General features: G+C 42.8%; 1 protein-coding gene across 24 annotated transcripts in view; it reads left to right on the top strand.

The window, feature by feature from the left end:
- The first annotated feature begins 655 nt into the window (after positions 1-655).
- The window catches only part of celf2 (cugbp, Elav-like family member 2), a 239,549-nt gene continuing 225,456 nt past the window's right edge, over positions 656-14,748 (top strand). For all 24 annotated transcript variants that reach the window (XM_086269650.1, XM_086269648.1, XM_086269647.1 and 21 more), the window contains exon 1: positions 656-872. In XM_086269650.1, coding sequence (XP_086125776.1) covers positions 820-872 — 53 coding nt within the window. In that variant the 5' untranslated portion in view covers positions 656-819. The remainder of the gene's footprint in view (positions 873-14,748) is intronic.

Here is a 14,748-nt window from a genome sequence, read left to right as displayed (position 1 = left end):
CAACATTTCACCCAACAATTCTCTATGGATAATGCATCAAACCACACGTTGTTTCTTTATCTCTCTAACATTAAAAATGATCAAGTAAAAATTGGCAAATATAGTTAATTTAATGGCCTTTCTATAATTTCAGGTTTGATAAGTGTCCCGTGCAGTTATAGCAGGAATATCCAGACATGTTAAACTGTGATATGTTATTCTTGCATAAAGTGTTTTCTTTGCTTCTTTCTTTTCTTTTGATGATCTAACTGGTTCTCAGTGAAAACAGCAGGTTATTTCTCTCATATTTGCCTCATAAAAACTCAAGCAAGTAAAATTGAACACGTAGTTCCCATCGATATAAAATCCATCCTCAGAGGTTTAACACCAAAAAGTAGTTTTCAGTGAGAACACTTGACAGTGAAAATGAGGTGTATAAACTCCAGCTTGTCCTTGTGTACTGTTTGAAGATGAAAATGAATAAATGAGTTTCTCAGGTAGGATTTACCCTCCTCTGCTGTACATCTCCAGCATTTCCAGCAGAAGCCCGCCTGTCTGCGAGAGAGGAACCCGAGGAAGCTCGGGAGACGCGTCTGCAGAGCGCAGGCTTTGTACAGGAGGGGGCGGAGAGAGAGAGCGAGAGAGAGAGAGAGAAAGAGAGAGCGAGAACGAGAGAGAGAGCTGTGACAGCGCTCATCACCCACTGAACAACCAGGACGGGTTGCATCCGAGCAATCGCTGTCATTCGCTGACGGAGTTTACAGCCTTAGCGCCGCTTTTTCTTTCGATCTTTTTCAGCCGCACCCCCTCCCTCTCCCGGTGCTGCCCAGCCAGTCGACCATGGTTTCTATAATTTCAGACCTGGACCCTCTGAAAAGCTGGAACGTGTTAAGGTAAGCGCCCGGCCAGTTTCTCCACAGCCTCGACAGTCCGCTAGCAGAGAGGGGAAACGGAGACAGGAGTGCGGTGTGTGTCTTTCTTTGCTTTTCTTTCTTTCTTTTTTTCTGGAGAGAATGAGGGTGGGACGCAGCGCAGGCGGGAGGTCGCCGCCTTCTCACCATGGCAGTGGCGCTGCGGTGCGTAATTACGCACGCTTTGCGCCGTTTGGCTTTAATGTGCCGCGAATACGGAGCTCTTGCCACTTTCTGAGCTCCTCTTCCTCCTCTGCTGCGCTCTGTCATGAGGCTGATGCGTACGAGCTGCCGTGTGTCCACGTACATCTCATTAACCTCCGCTGCTGCCCCGCGCGGCGCTTCATCACCAGCCGTCATCCCCAAACTTTCCTCCATTTCATCCTAGAAGTAAGAATAACACCCATTTATCACCCCTCCCTTGCCCCCGCCCCCCCTTGCTGATGTGGTCCCTCCGAACGCTGAGGAGTCTCGCGCTTTGCCAGAAAAAATAGTATACCCCTCTAGGAATTTATCTTGAAACATTTACTCATGGCTGATTGCCTGCCTGCTCCAGCGCGCTTTAGACAACATTAAATTTTATCTCTACTGCTGCAAAACATGTTTTCAGCAACACAGCCCGTTTACTTCTTGGCACGGAAGGCGGTCCACGATACACACTTGAGCCTCACGTGAGGTCAAAGGTTAAACTTCTCTTGGCTTCCCTTGCCCTTAAACGCAACCCTCTCTCCCCTTTTCTGTCAAACACCTATTAGGCTCATAGGCAGGACACTAGGCTCTGTCTCGGACCTGCAAATCACACTGAATACATTCACTGTCATTAAGCATCTCAGCAGAAAAAGCCTATGAATTTAAATGCTGAAATTTAAAAGGCCTTGTCCCTGAATATTTCAGCCATTTGATAAATAAGTCATTATTCCCTCGACAGAGTCGGTGGTAGCAGCCGGGACTATCACAGATTCTATTTTAGAGACTAGGAGAGGAGACAGAACCCTCAGGACCCTCAAATTATTCTTTTAATGCTGCCTCTCCTCTCTTTTATCTTTTTTTTTATCCCCTCACCCGCACCACCTCTTCCATCCCACCACCATAATCCACAAATCCAAAATAGAAAATGAGCGGAGCAATGTAGAGCAGGCATATTTCGGTGAACTGCTGACGGACTGGGAGGGGGGGGCAAGTGATGTCATTTCCAAACAGGCGGTGATGACCATTCAGGCTGAGAAATAGGGCATGCAGTTGACCTGGCGCACAGACTCATACTTGCTCAGAAATAGCCACAGCAGACACTTTCTCTATGGACACGCTCTTCCTCTCCTTTCAGACTGTTTGCTTAACTGGGACACTTCTCGTGGCAGCATAAAAAAAAAGACGCTTTTAGCTTGTTTTAGCCACCGGCATATTGGCCTCATAGCGGCCATTTTGGCTCAACAGGTGGGAAGCCAAAGGTCAGCGAGAAGGTGAAAGTTTTGGGATTCAAATGGGCGAACTTGTGCACAGTAATCTCTGCACCAGTTTAGTTTAGCTGGCGTTGGATCAGTCGGTATAAGAGAAACAAGGAAAAGGCAGGCAGAGGGAAATGGTGTGAGGAAGGACAGCAAGAAGAGACGGGAGTATTTACCTCCCCTCTGGCTCTTGTCTTCTCTCTTTATTAAACCTTTGTTCTTCCAGATTAGAGGCAAGAGCAGCTGTCCCTCTCTCCAAAGACGATGCATCTTAATAAAGACCAGCTTATCGCCGGGCCCGACGCTCACACTCTCTCGGGGTCACAGTCATACACACACGCACAGTTACATCCGCCAGTCCTTCACGCACGCACACACACACACACACACACACACACACACACACAAACAAGCACTTCTCAATCGTCTACCATAATGAAGCACCTCGGCAGCGTTCTCGCCGCTGTTTTCTCCCTAATGAGACTCACCTCCGTCACGCTCAGACACGCACGCTTCATACCGTAACCACAGCAGTGTGAAGACGGCACGTGTGTGTTTTGCTTCAAACAAAGGGAAGTGATAAGGAGCGCTTACTTGGATATCATTTCCTAAAAATTTAGCACAAGGCTAAAACCCCAATTTCTGTCTGAGTGACGACTGAGCGATCCTCGGTTAATATTTAAGAAGCCAAATAACAAAAACCAAAACAATAAATGTCGTTTCAAAGATTTTGTTACAGCAAACTAGCCAAACACATGAGAAAGGTCTCACTGCTGAAACACAATTAGGCAGCATCATATGCATATTAGTAGAATTGGCTGATTAATGCGGCTGCTGCCGAGTCTGATTTTAGTTTAAATGCAATATGAAGTTAATGCAAGTGACAAATGTGTGTTCACGCGTGCGATCATCAGCAGGGCGTGTCTGCTCCTCTGAATTCAGTCACACAGTTCTGTTCCTGCTCGAGAATCACGGATGGAGGTTGGAAAATCAGCCCGTGCCTCTCACAGTGCACGTCACATATCTGAAGTGTAGTTGAGTTATTCCATAATGAGAAACAGCATGCATATTAATTCCATCTGATTGCATCCAGCTACCACACACACACACACGCACACGCATGTCAAAGACGAGGTGTGCTCTGTATTCAATTAGGGAGGGGAAAGTGGGAGCTCAGGTTTTTATTCTATTACCACGCGGATGAAAAATTGCCGCATATTCAGAGACGGGAAGTTAAAGATAAATCAGCCAAACTAGGGGTTAAGTTGCAAAGCGAGCATGTGTATTCAGCACAAATATGAAAACGAGGCTTCATGTTAAAGCCTCAAACCGAAAATAAACCCAGAAAACTCCACCATCATTCCTTCACTGCTCCGTCTCATCGGGGACCTTTTTCATCCACTCATTTAAATCCGTATGCAGGTCCCGCAGTCCGAGTGCGCTCCGAGGGAGGCTGGAAGGCGAGAGTACGGGAGGTTGACAGAGAAAGGGGGCTTGACCTTTGACCCCGCAGTGTTGGTTTTAATTAATCCACTTAAAGAGTTTGTCCGCTTGCATTATGTGTCGCTTTATATCCCGCCAGACTGCGAGGAGAGGCGCAAATCCATCCGCCTAATTACCAAGACCACTGCTTGAATCTTTAAATCCCCTCTGATAGTGTGTGTGACTGCGGCATGAGAGAGTGTGTATTGCTGCTTTATCTGGACGTTGGACCTTTCCTACGTTCAGGATTACACTGGTTTTAACTGAAGGGTTAGAACGAAAACTGTTTTTTCTGGGGAAAGGCGCCCTCTGATATTTCCAGCAGCAGATAGGACGTATCTTTATCTTTTAAATTCAAGCAAGTTTTCCAGCGTTTACCTCAGAATTTCATCCTTTTTTGTGGTGGAGAAAAGCTTGTCACGGGACACCGAAGTCATTATGCTCATTGAGGCAGGCATCACTTCATCGTGAGAGTCATACACAGCTAATTTGCTGATGTTGGAATCTGAATCAAAATACAAAATCGGGCTGAACTCCTTCCAGCCATCTCCCTCCCTATCTTTCCATCGCTGCGTTTGTTGGCTTATTTAATCGTCTTTGAAATTTTTCCATTGAGACGAGGGAAGCTTCTGCTCCGATTTGCTCCCCAAACCCCAGTGTTTATGGTTGCATTTGATGCATGTTGAATAATGACACGGATTCGCTCATGTGGAATCCTAACAAGCTGTCTTCAAGGCGTTCGCCTCGGCTTCTGACAAAGATCAGCTCAGAGGAAAGACCTCGAAAGGTTCCGGCGAGCACTGCAGCTCCTCAGGTGGCGCTGAGGCTTGTTCGATTTGAAGGAGGGATGGAAGTCAGATGCGGGACGAGTGATATTAATGAGAGAGGGCAAATTTAAAAAAAAGAAAAAAAAAGTTTAGTCACCATTTGTTTAAAATGCACCGTGTGTTTGCTCATTAAATACTGCTGTCTAGACTTTTTTCTAATTCGTGTGTGTGCGCGCGTGCCTAACGATGCACTCCAACCATCACACTGATACAAGGAAAAGTGACAAGTTTAAATGAAAGTGATGGCAGCAGACGGGAGGGTCGGTGGGATGCGGGGCAGACTCAGAATCCACTCTCTGTGTCTCACAGCTGTCTGTCAAGCCTTTGTAGCGGAGAAGAACAATACAGCACTCAGCGTCTGAGTGACGGAGGTGTACGGGGCGGGCTGAAGGAGAATGAAAGGGAGGGCTGAGTTTCTCCGAACCAGCCCCTGGAATCAGCAAGAGATAATTATATAGCTGAGCAAAAAGAGTGCGTCACAAAACACAAAAGAGACAGAGGGAAGATGACAGAGGGAGAGAAGAGGACTAGAAAAGCTACAGAGGAGCAGGAGAGACTAGGAATTAGGAAAGAGAGGAGGGAATAACAATGGAACGAGGAGGCAAGACTCCTCCAGGGCAGGTGTTTGTTATGGAGAAGACTGCATTTTATAAAGAGTTGGATATCAGTAATTCTTTTCCATCTCTGATATGAAGGGATATTTTAAACATACAGCTTTTCACAATATGGGATTTGCATTAGCGCAGATCTCACTGCTCCTTAAGTATAATATATTAAGATACTGTGCTACCCATCAGTGATAAATACTGTTTTTCTCTATTTAGAATTTATTTGACAGCGATAGTTTAATTGATTTGCAGAGAGTATTATATTACAAATTCTATAGATTTAGCTGTTAGTTATACTAGAAGTAATAATAGATCTCTTTAGGTTCGGCAGTAAAATCCTGAAATGTTAAGAGGATAAATGTGTGCGAATGTGAAGTTTCAGCGCATTTGTTGTTAAAGTACAGTTTCTGTGTATGAGTATCAGAGGAGACGGAGGGATAAAATGCACAAATTGTACAATGTGCTGCATATCAAAGTGTTCGGGAGTCGTTCCCGCGCCTCCTCCTGCCATCAAAGTCAAAAACCTGTGCACTTTTTTTTGGCCTTTTAGAAGTTTATATTTCAGTTGCAACCCTGCATCATTTGCAGCCTTTTGAACAGCGTGCTCACAGGCTACAGTGTGTGTGTGTGTGTGTGTGTGTGTGTGTGTGTGTGTGTGTGTGTGTGTGTGTGTGTGTGTTTGCACGGACTCTCTGTTCCCGTCCTGTCCTTTGCAGTTGTCGGCTTCAGCATTCGTTTTGTTTGATTTCTTCCAAAAGTAAGATTACCTACCGCAGGCTTACACACACACACACACACACACACACACACACACACACAGAGGACATTGTCTGTCTCTTTAATGTTATTTTTGACTAAAACAAGTGTTGTTGCCTGTCACGGCATATGCAGTAGCTGCTTCTTTTTCTTTTTTCCCCCCTGCAACAAAGATCAGCTTAGTCAACAGCAGCCGCAGGGATTTAAAACGCAACTGTAACACACACCTCACATGACTGTGTGTGTTTGTACTTGTGTTACTCATGTTGTGGGGACACGCATTTTTAGCACAGTCGCACAACTGCTTAAATTTTAGGGTGAAGCCTTGGCAAAGAGGAGGCTTGGGTTTTGTCAGGAAGAAGTTAGGCCTGAGGATAAATTGATTTAAATCAATGTCATGTTCTCCTGAGTGTGTGTGTGTGTGTGTGTGTGTGTGTGTGTGTGTGTGTGTGTGTGTGTGTGTGTGTGTGTGTGTGTGTGTGTGTGTGTGTGTGTGTTCATAAAGTCACCATATAATCACTGAGTATGGGGTAATGTGCATGTGTAAATCAAAAATGTCGAACAAATTCAAAGCCGTTTATTTTCTTCCTTCCTGTTTTTTCCTTTTGCTGTTGTTTTTCTTCCTTTTGTTCTTCATTTCTGTCCGTTTCTTTTTCTTAGTTTTTTGTCTGTCCACCGTTTTTCTTTTTCGTTTTTACTTTTTTTTTTCTTTTTAAAAGATAAATTTCCATGTTTTTTTAAGTCCATATATGTTTATATCTTTAACTGCTCTTTGCCTCGGACATGCACGCGCGCACACACACACACACACACACACACACACACTTAACACCACTGGCCCTAAGTGACAAATCTGTTTAATAATGCACCACCTGGAGCATGGCTTTCTTTCTTCATGTCTTTCTTTCATTCTCTCCTTCTATTGCCAACTCTCTCTCTCTCTCTCTCTCTTGCACACGTACACTAATCATTCCCTCTGGCTGTATTTTACTGCTGTACTTTGTTATAGTCTTATTCTCAAAGGTACTGCTGCCATGTGCACCGTGGCTGGGCCCATAAAGAAGCTTTAAACCAGTATGAGTGTTTCCCCCACTGACATACAACTGTCTTTATTCCGTATGGCTTAAGAGACACAGGAAGTACAGAGCACACTCCCTCCTCCACCTTTCCTTTTTACATCCTTCCTTTTTTTATTCTCTTTTTAAAAATTTCTCTTCCACCTCCACGGCAGATTTCACCCGCTCTCCCTTTTTTTCTCCCCCCTTCTCCCCCTCATAGTGATACTCTACAAGTACATAACCAGGGGGGAAAGAGGAAGGTGATCAGGGAGTGAAAGGAAAAAGACAGAAAGACTGGAGGATGGGGGGAGGTGAGGGGGGGGGGGGGGGAATAGATCTTGTCTGAATAAATAAACAGCCTTCCCTCGCAACCAAAAAGAAAAGCTAAGCTGGAAGAGGAGAGCGGGAGGGAGGGAGGAAAATAGGGGGAGGAGGGCTGAGAGGTGAGAGTCAGTGAAGGAAAGAAAAACATTGGCACTCTGCCTGGTGGAAATCAGGAAAAAAGGAGATAATCTCTTTGTGTGTGTGACTGATGGATGCTTGAAGCGAAGCAAAGCAAAAGAAAAAGAAAAAGTAAAAAAATAGAGACAACGCATAACCAGAGGCCAAAAACAAAACTGACCGAGCATAGTGCGAGTTTGGTTTTGCAGGGGTCACGCCAATAGGTCAGACTGAAACTGTGCAACACCAGAGGCTATCTGTAAAGGAAATCATTATTCGTCTTGTAGATGGATATGTTCTCAATTTACTTTGGCATTTATTTTGAAAAATTAACTTTAAAAGTTAATGATAAACCAATAAACGCAGCAGAATGATTACATATTGGTTTACATGGTGTGTGAAATGCAGTGTACTTTAGTGTTCCCAAAGGGAAATTTCTATTGCCCCACATTAAAAACCCCCACAAAAAACTGCCTTTTATGAATGAGGTTTAGTATGGAGAAAGGTTAAATTTAAAACATGCTGTATAGCAGCGCAAAAAAAAAAATTGACTGTCAGCAGCTTCATTCCAGAAAATATCCGAACAAGCTTTCAGAAGCCTGCATCGGTCACACTGCAGAGAGAAAATATAGAGAGGATGAGAGGGAGAGCTAATGAATTACGGGTGGCCTATGAATAGAAAAAGAGAGAAAAAGAGAGAGGTCCACGCTCTGTGCTTCTTTTCCTCCTCCTGGGTTATGGAAGTGTCACGCTGCGAGTGTTGCCATGCAGATGGTGACCCTGGAGTGTTGCAAAAGGGGAGGGGGGGGGGCAAGAGGAGAATTAAAAACAGAGAAAACTCGAGAGGGGAAAAAAAACGAAATGGAAATGGAGACGGGGGATTGCTTTTGTTTTGTTTTTGTTTTTATTAAATAAAAACCGTCTGAACAGAACAGGAAGTCATTTGATTGACTGCAGAGGTTCGACAGGCATCTTTAATCACAGTCATGATCACTATCAACTGAAACTGTTTAGGTTTACGAAGGCACACCAGCTGCCAAATTTGCCCTTAGATAAGTAGTGCTTTGTTGAATAATCATTGAATCATGATGGAGGCAGAGAAAAACTTGTTTTCCTCTCCTGCTTCCAAACAGGAACCATAGTTGTCATTTAAACCCCCGACACGGGTAGGGTGACACAGGACTTGGTTCTAATAAAGGAGGTAAATCAGAGCAGAGACACGATACTGGGCGTTTACACATTTTATTCGATGTATGCCATTGAACACATCTCATGCACAGGCATACATGCTGTTGCAAAGGGAACAGCACTGCAGGGTGGAGTCCATATAGCAGGAATCTTATATGATGTAACCACCGGGGCTATTTGCTCCATACTCTGGGCAAAAGAAAGAAGCCCTCCATTTAACAGATTCTACTGAACATGTTGAAAACCTGGTTGAATTTTGCATCTTTAACTTCTTAACACCTACCAGGTCACTGGCAACCCATCTAGAGTTATGGGTAGGGACTGGTTCTGGTGAATGGTTCTTCCCTTTTTATAGAATATTTGCCCGTTTTGAAAATCCAAATGAAAACGGTAAATGTAAAAGCAACTTGCCTTTTTAGCATAAAACAAAACCCATCCCTAACCGTAGGCAGGTCAACTATGACCCCATTGATGTCAAGAGCTTAAAGCAGATGGATGTACTAAAATATATTTCTACCTCATGTTTTGTGTTTAAGTGATAACTTTTATTTAAATACTTCCACAAATATTTAAGGCCATTTCAAGGTTTCCAGTTCTATGTCTACAGGGATCTTCGTTGAATTGCCCAATAAGCTTCACAAACATTCATGTACAACCAACAATTTAAGACTGGAATGTCTTTCACCTTTGCCCAGTAGTATTTAGATTCCAATTTTGGGGGCCATTGGAATTCTCGAGACATCCATCCCCTTCTTGCTATCTTAGACTTTAACTGGGATCCCTATTGAGTTACGTCCAAATTATGTTCAGGTCAGGTAAAACCCTTTTCCCAAATGGATAAGCAGAAATTGCTAATTGTTGTTATTATAATTATTCTGTCATCAAGTCGTACCTTTTTTCTCCAAGTTCGACTTATCATTGACTCTGTTTTAGAGCGGGTCCCTTGGGAAGACCTCCAGATATTGGGTCCTTAAAGTCTGTGATCCCACGTCAGTGCCTCAGGCTATTTGTTGGGTTCCTAGCACAGTTTCCGAGTAGCTGGGTACGCTTTCCTGCTGCGGGAGGCAACTGCCATTGGGGAATACCACTTGAATACCAGGACCCAAGAAAAATGGTACCTTTTTGTGAAGGAATTAATGTTCTTCACTAGACTTGTCAGACATTTTAACGTTCTGGCTGATTGGTTTATGTTTATGTTAATATAAGAGTTCTTGTTATTGCTGAGATAATTGCAAAGCTCTCATGTCGAATGGTCAAAATGAAGAGAAAATGAAAACAGTGTTATACCTGACTCAGATTAAAATCAAAGTGTTTGCTAGTGTTGTCGTTAATCCCGTTATTTTGCACACAATTTTACAGCATTTTGCCATGCAGCCACAGCAGAATGCTTTTGTGTCATGTGGCACTAAAACACTTACGGTATGTTAGATATGAATTATCTAACTTTAGACAGAAATGCCATTTTTAATTTGGAATATTATTGCAACATATGTCTATTGTGAATTAGGGCAGTGGTTTTAGCATTAAAGCCGCAGAATTTCATGGTGCAGTAAGACTGTTTGGGAGCCCTTTGCTCTGTGGACTTCAAGAATGGAAATTTTAGGCTTTCAAAACTCACTGTTGGAGTTTCAAGAAATTCACAATCATCAAAAGACATTTCTAACTGAAAAAAGGAAGTGGGGGGGGGGGGGGGGACACACACAGCATTCCTATTGCAACATTTTGCATTGTGACAGATTTCTGTTGGAACTGTGCTATTATTGGCTAGCTTATGGGGACATGACATTGTTATCTTTGGCAGTCAGTTGGCTCTGAGGTAACTCATTGATTATTTAATGGGCCTTAACAAGACATTTTTACAACAACTTTAACTTCAGTTCACTGGCTGTATGTAGGGTTTGACAAATATTAGAAACACCTCAAAGCTACAAAGTGCAGCTTTAAAAATAAACCTAACCACACGGCTGAAGCTGAACGTCTCTGTTCTTTTTATGTTGTCCACCCACTGCACTATTCAGTGAAGAATACTGACTCACTTCACTGCAACAAGTTTTAAAGCACTGTGCTGCTGAGCACCAAGCTGCCTCAGTTTTGCTTGACCTGGATGAATTTGGCTCTTGAAGACCAAAAAATTGGACAGAGATGGAAATGTCATGGGGGTGTGAGGGTGGGGGAGCTGATGGTAAAGAGGAGGAGAGATAAAGGAAACGAGACACTGTTACTGCAGCTGCAGAAACTGCGTGTTTTTATTGGAGTGGACTGTTGCCTAATGTTATTCTCACAGTCAGATGACTGAAGAAAGAGCCCCAGAGCCATCCTGGTCATTATATTACACCTCATACTGTGTGCGTCTGTGTGTAGAACAGATATGCATATCAAATAGAAATGTTACCTTTTCCCTTTAGAATTTTTTTTCATTTTATGATATATTGTGTATACATATATTAAATAAAATGTGTTTTGTCATCTAAAAGTCAACCATACAGTATTTTTCTTGTTTTAAACACATATTTATCGCCAGCATATAATCTCTCTGAAAAAATGAGACCTTTCCACATTTACTTAGGCCTCTAACAGCCTGTGGATAGATTAATGTGTGAAGGCGTGGGATGAATCAAGAGTAGTGAACTTTTTTCTTAATTTCGAACACCTTGCCTCACTAACACTCTTGGCTCTGCTGTAGCTACAATGCTGTTAGCTTAAAAATAAGTAAGTCTATTTTTTCCGGCAATAGTAAACTAATAAAGCTGTTTTCTGAATAGAAAATCTTTATAAAAGGAACTTTCACCTCGAGTAGTTAGCTGCTATATCGGACGTCTATCAACTTGTCCATGTTAGCAGGTAGACCACCAGTAAATTGCTTGGCTATAATTATGAGCATTTAGCTAATGTTAGCTCGGCTGTTAACAAGGATAAATTGCTCCTAATGTAGTAAAATATAATATAGTACATGGACATCGTTAGGTCCCAAAAGTGAGGGCAAAACCTGTAGTTAAAAAGGGCCTAAGAAGTCTATGAGTAGAGGTCATGAAGGTTTCTAACTTGACCTCTGTAAACACTTTGCTAATATGTCTGCAGACGCAGTTTGGTAAATCTCGTTTATTCTGTGTTTATAAAAGGAAGCTTATATGTGGTATGCTCAATAGCTAATGATTTATCTTATCTTACAAAATTTGTACATTTAGCTAATGAGGAAACAGTAACATTTTGTTTTTTGAAACCAAGTGATCTGTGAGAGCACTAATCACAAGACTTCAAAATAGGACCTGTGGATGATGATTATGAGCCAAATACTACTTTTAAGTAGAGAAAGTCAGTTCACTGAATGATTGTAATTATAACCAATAGTTGATAAAGCCCAGATATCTAGTTTTAATCAATAAATGTGAGGATTGGGATTGTAAAGGTTCGATTTTTGCCCCAGAACACGTGTACTTCACTTAAATGTTGGTGTCTTTTTTTTGTCTTACAGTATAAAGTGCCTTGAGGTGACTGTTGTTGTGAATTGGCACTATATTTAAAAAAAATTGAATTGAATTGAATATTTATGTCCTCCCAGTGTGATTAATACAGCTACTCATGAAATAATCAAGAGGTGAAAATTCTGCCCTTTCAACCTTCACTATATTTATATATATATATTTTTATCTTCACTTGCTACTTTTTTGTTTTCATCTTTTTCTTTTCAAACCATTGCCACTGTTTTAAACAAAGCATCTTTAGGTCTTTTGTGTGCTTCTGTTTAACATAATCCCGGTGTCTGTTGCCGTGGTTACACTTTCTTAATGTGCCATTGATGTGACTGTATGTATTAAAAGCACCGCTGACTCCTGGCAAAACTTTAAATGTGCCTCTCTACCTCTCCCTTCCTCCCTCTCTCTCCCTCCTCCCGTCTCCCTCTCTCAGCTCTGTGACAGTCATGTTTTCTTTGTGTGTCAAACAGAGAGCACTTGTCTGTGCCACTTTGTTACTGAGAGGATATAACTGATAGCGGGTTATTTTTGGATTGCAAGTGATACGAGCTGATATCTTTTGCCATTGAGGAAGCCTTTGAAAAGCAATGTTGGCATCGTGAATTAGAATTAGAATCAAATCAGGGCGTTATTTAAATGTTAATCAAATCAGCACTGAATATGTAATCAAAAGTAGATTTATTGTTGTAATTCTCCTGCTGCTATTAGTCTTGTCTGTGTCATATCTTGTGGCCATGCACACTGAATGCGAAGGCAATGAGCTCCACCACAGTAACATTATGACAGCATTTCATCTCCTCCCCTCGACACTGTGCTTTGGAAGATGACGGTAATTTGGATGAGATGTTTCAAGGCCCTGGGTTCTTCTCCCCCCTCGCTCGCTGACAGTCCCCAGTGCGCTGCAACATTAAAGCAAGACTGGAGCATGAACGTATGGCCGGCTATTAAATGGCAATCACACACAGAAGAGCTCTTTTATAGACGAACACATTTCTGCTTAATAGCTCTCGGAGCAGAGTCGTCCAAATATGACATTTCAAATGAAAGCCCTCTGAACGCCAGCTTCTATTAAAATCTTTGCTGAAATTTTTCAATTTGTCAGTTTTTATGTGATGTGGGCCAGAATGAAATCTGGATTGCAACCAAAAATTCCCAGTTTAGTTATGCGATCATGGTTTCAGAGGTGTCTGACTCACTCTAATAGTGTCATGCACAGTTAACTTGCTGCTGCTTCACGTTGAGGCCACTCGCGACACCAGCTTAGCCCAGAAGCAGTGATCAAATCTGGGGAACCTTCTGAGCCTCTGAATTCTGAGATTACTGGAACCTCTCGCCCCCTAATGGCTGCTTGAGGGTGAAGTTCATGTCATCAGCGGGCCCTGCACTCGCTCTTGGGAGTCCTGTTCCACCCTGCCCCATTAATTTCAAGTGCTACTCATATCCTTGGCCCCCTTACTTTCCATTTCTCAGCCCCCTCCCTCCTTCCATCATCACCTTGGTGCGCCCAGCCCAATCTCGCTGCTCTCCTGGCTCATTTTGAGCTGTAATTGGACAGGAGTCCCAGGGGATGTTCGTCAGCACGCCCCAGTGCCCTGTGTCCCATCTCCAGAGTAGAAACGCACCCGGCCATGGTCGATAAGCCGTGTTCCCCCCACCATCAGTCCAACGTTCTCTACTCTGCTAACTTTCAATAGGCAAAATGACTGGGCATCACTTCAAAACAGAGTCCAAAATAGACCCACAGTAGAGCAACAAAACCTAATCTGCCCATTTTTTCTCACCGAAGGAATAATCATACCGCACACACCGCAAAGGCATTTCTGTCGTGTTTAATCCTGTCTGTCTGTAACTGAAACCTTAAAGATTATCCCTTAAAAACAAGTTGGTAAATGTGTAGTGGAAATGTTTCACTGCAAGTGGTTAAAGATGACCTAGTATGCCTTTGAATCCCATACATCTCAGACTAATCCTGTACCAAGTCCCCTCTTGTCCCCTTTAAGCATGTTGTCCTTTCTTTGGCTGCCCCTGTCAAACAGAAGGTTTGTATAGTAGGCGGGCGGGGCTTAGAGGTTTAGATGTTTATGGACGGATCATTTTTCCTTTTAGTTTTCTTTAAGCAAAGACCACTCTTGAATTTTAGCTGAGAAAATTATGACAAAATGTTTTGGCAAATATTTTTAGTATCTGATAATGTGTAAGATGAGATCCTAAAACACCTTATAACGTTCGTTCCTTCATCAGGCGTGAAAATCATTCTGCGGCCTTTCGCACCATACTCGAGTGAACACAGTTGTATATCTTTTGGTGTTGTGTTTGGCTCTGCCCCTGTGCCAGCTTTCCCTCGAGCAGCATTTGTGCTGGTAATCTGTCATATGAGCCCGTCTCATCAGAGGCACAGGAACATTTGGAGCTGCAAACAGATAGCCTGGATAACACCCTAAAAGCTTCCTCCTTCCCTCTTATTGCCCACAGCTCAATCCCAACTATCTCAAATCTCTCTCCTTATCTCCTCTCCTTTATTGCCAAAGCTTGACGGGCACTTGACAGTTTAGAAAAATACCCCAAATTGGGCCTGACCTG

Source organism: Aulonocara sp. 'chitande type north' Nkhata Bay, linkage group LG17, assembly GCF_057382095.1.
Source record: "Aulonocara sp. 'chitande type north' Nkhata Bay isolate Kocher_YH1m ecotype deep benthic linkage group LG17, A_spYH_male_GT1.1, whole genome shotgun sequence".
NCBI lineage: Eukaryota > Metazoa > Chordata > Actinopteri > Cichliformes > Cichlidae > Aulonocara > Aulonocara sp. 'chitande type north' Nkhata Bay.
This window is presented reverse-complemented; position numbering and strand designations above follow the sequence as displayed.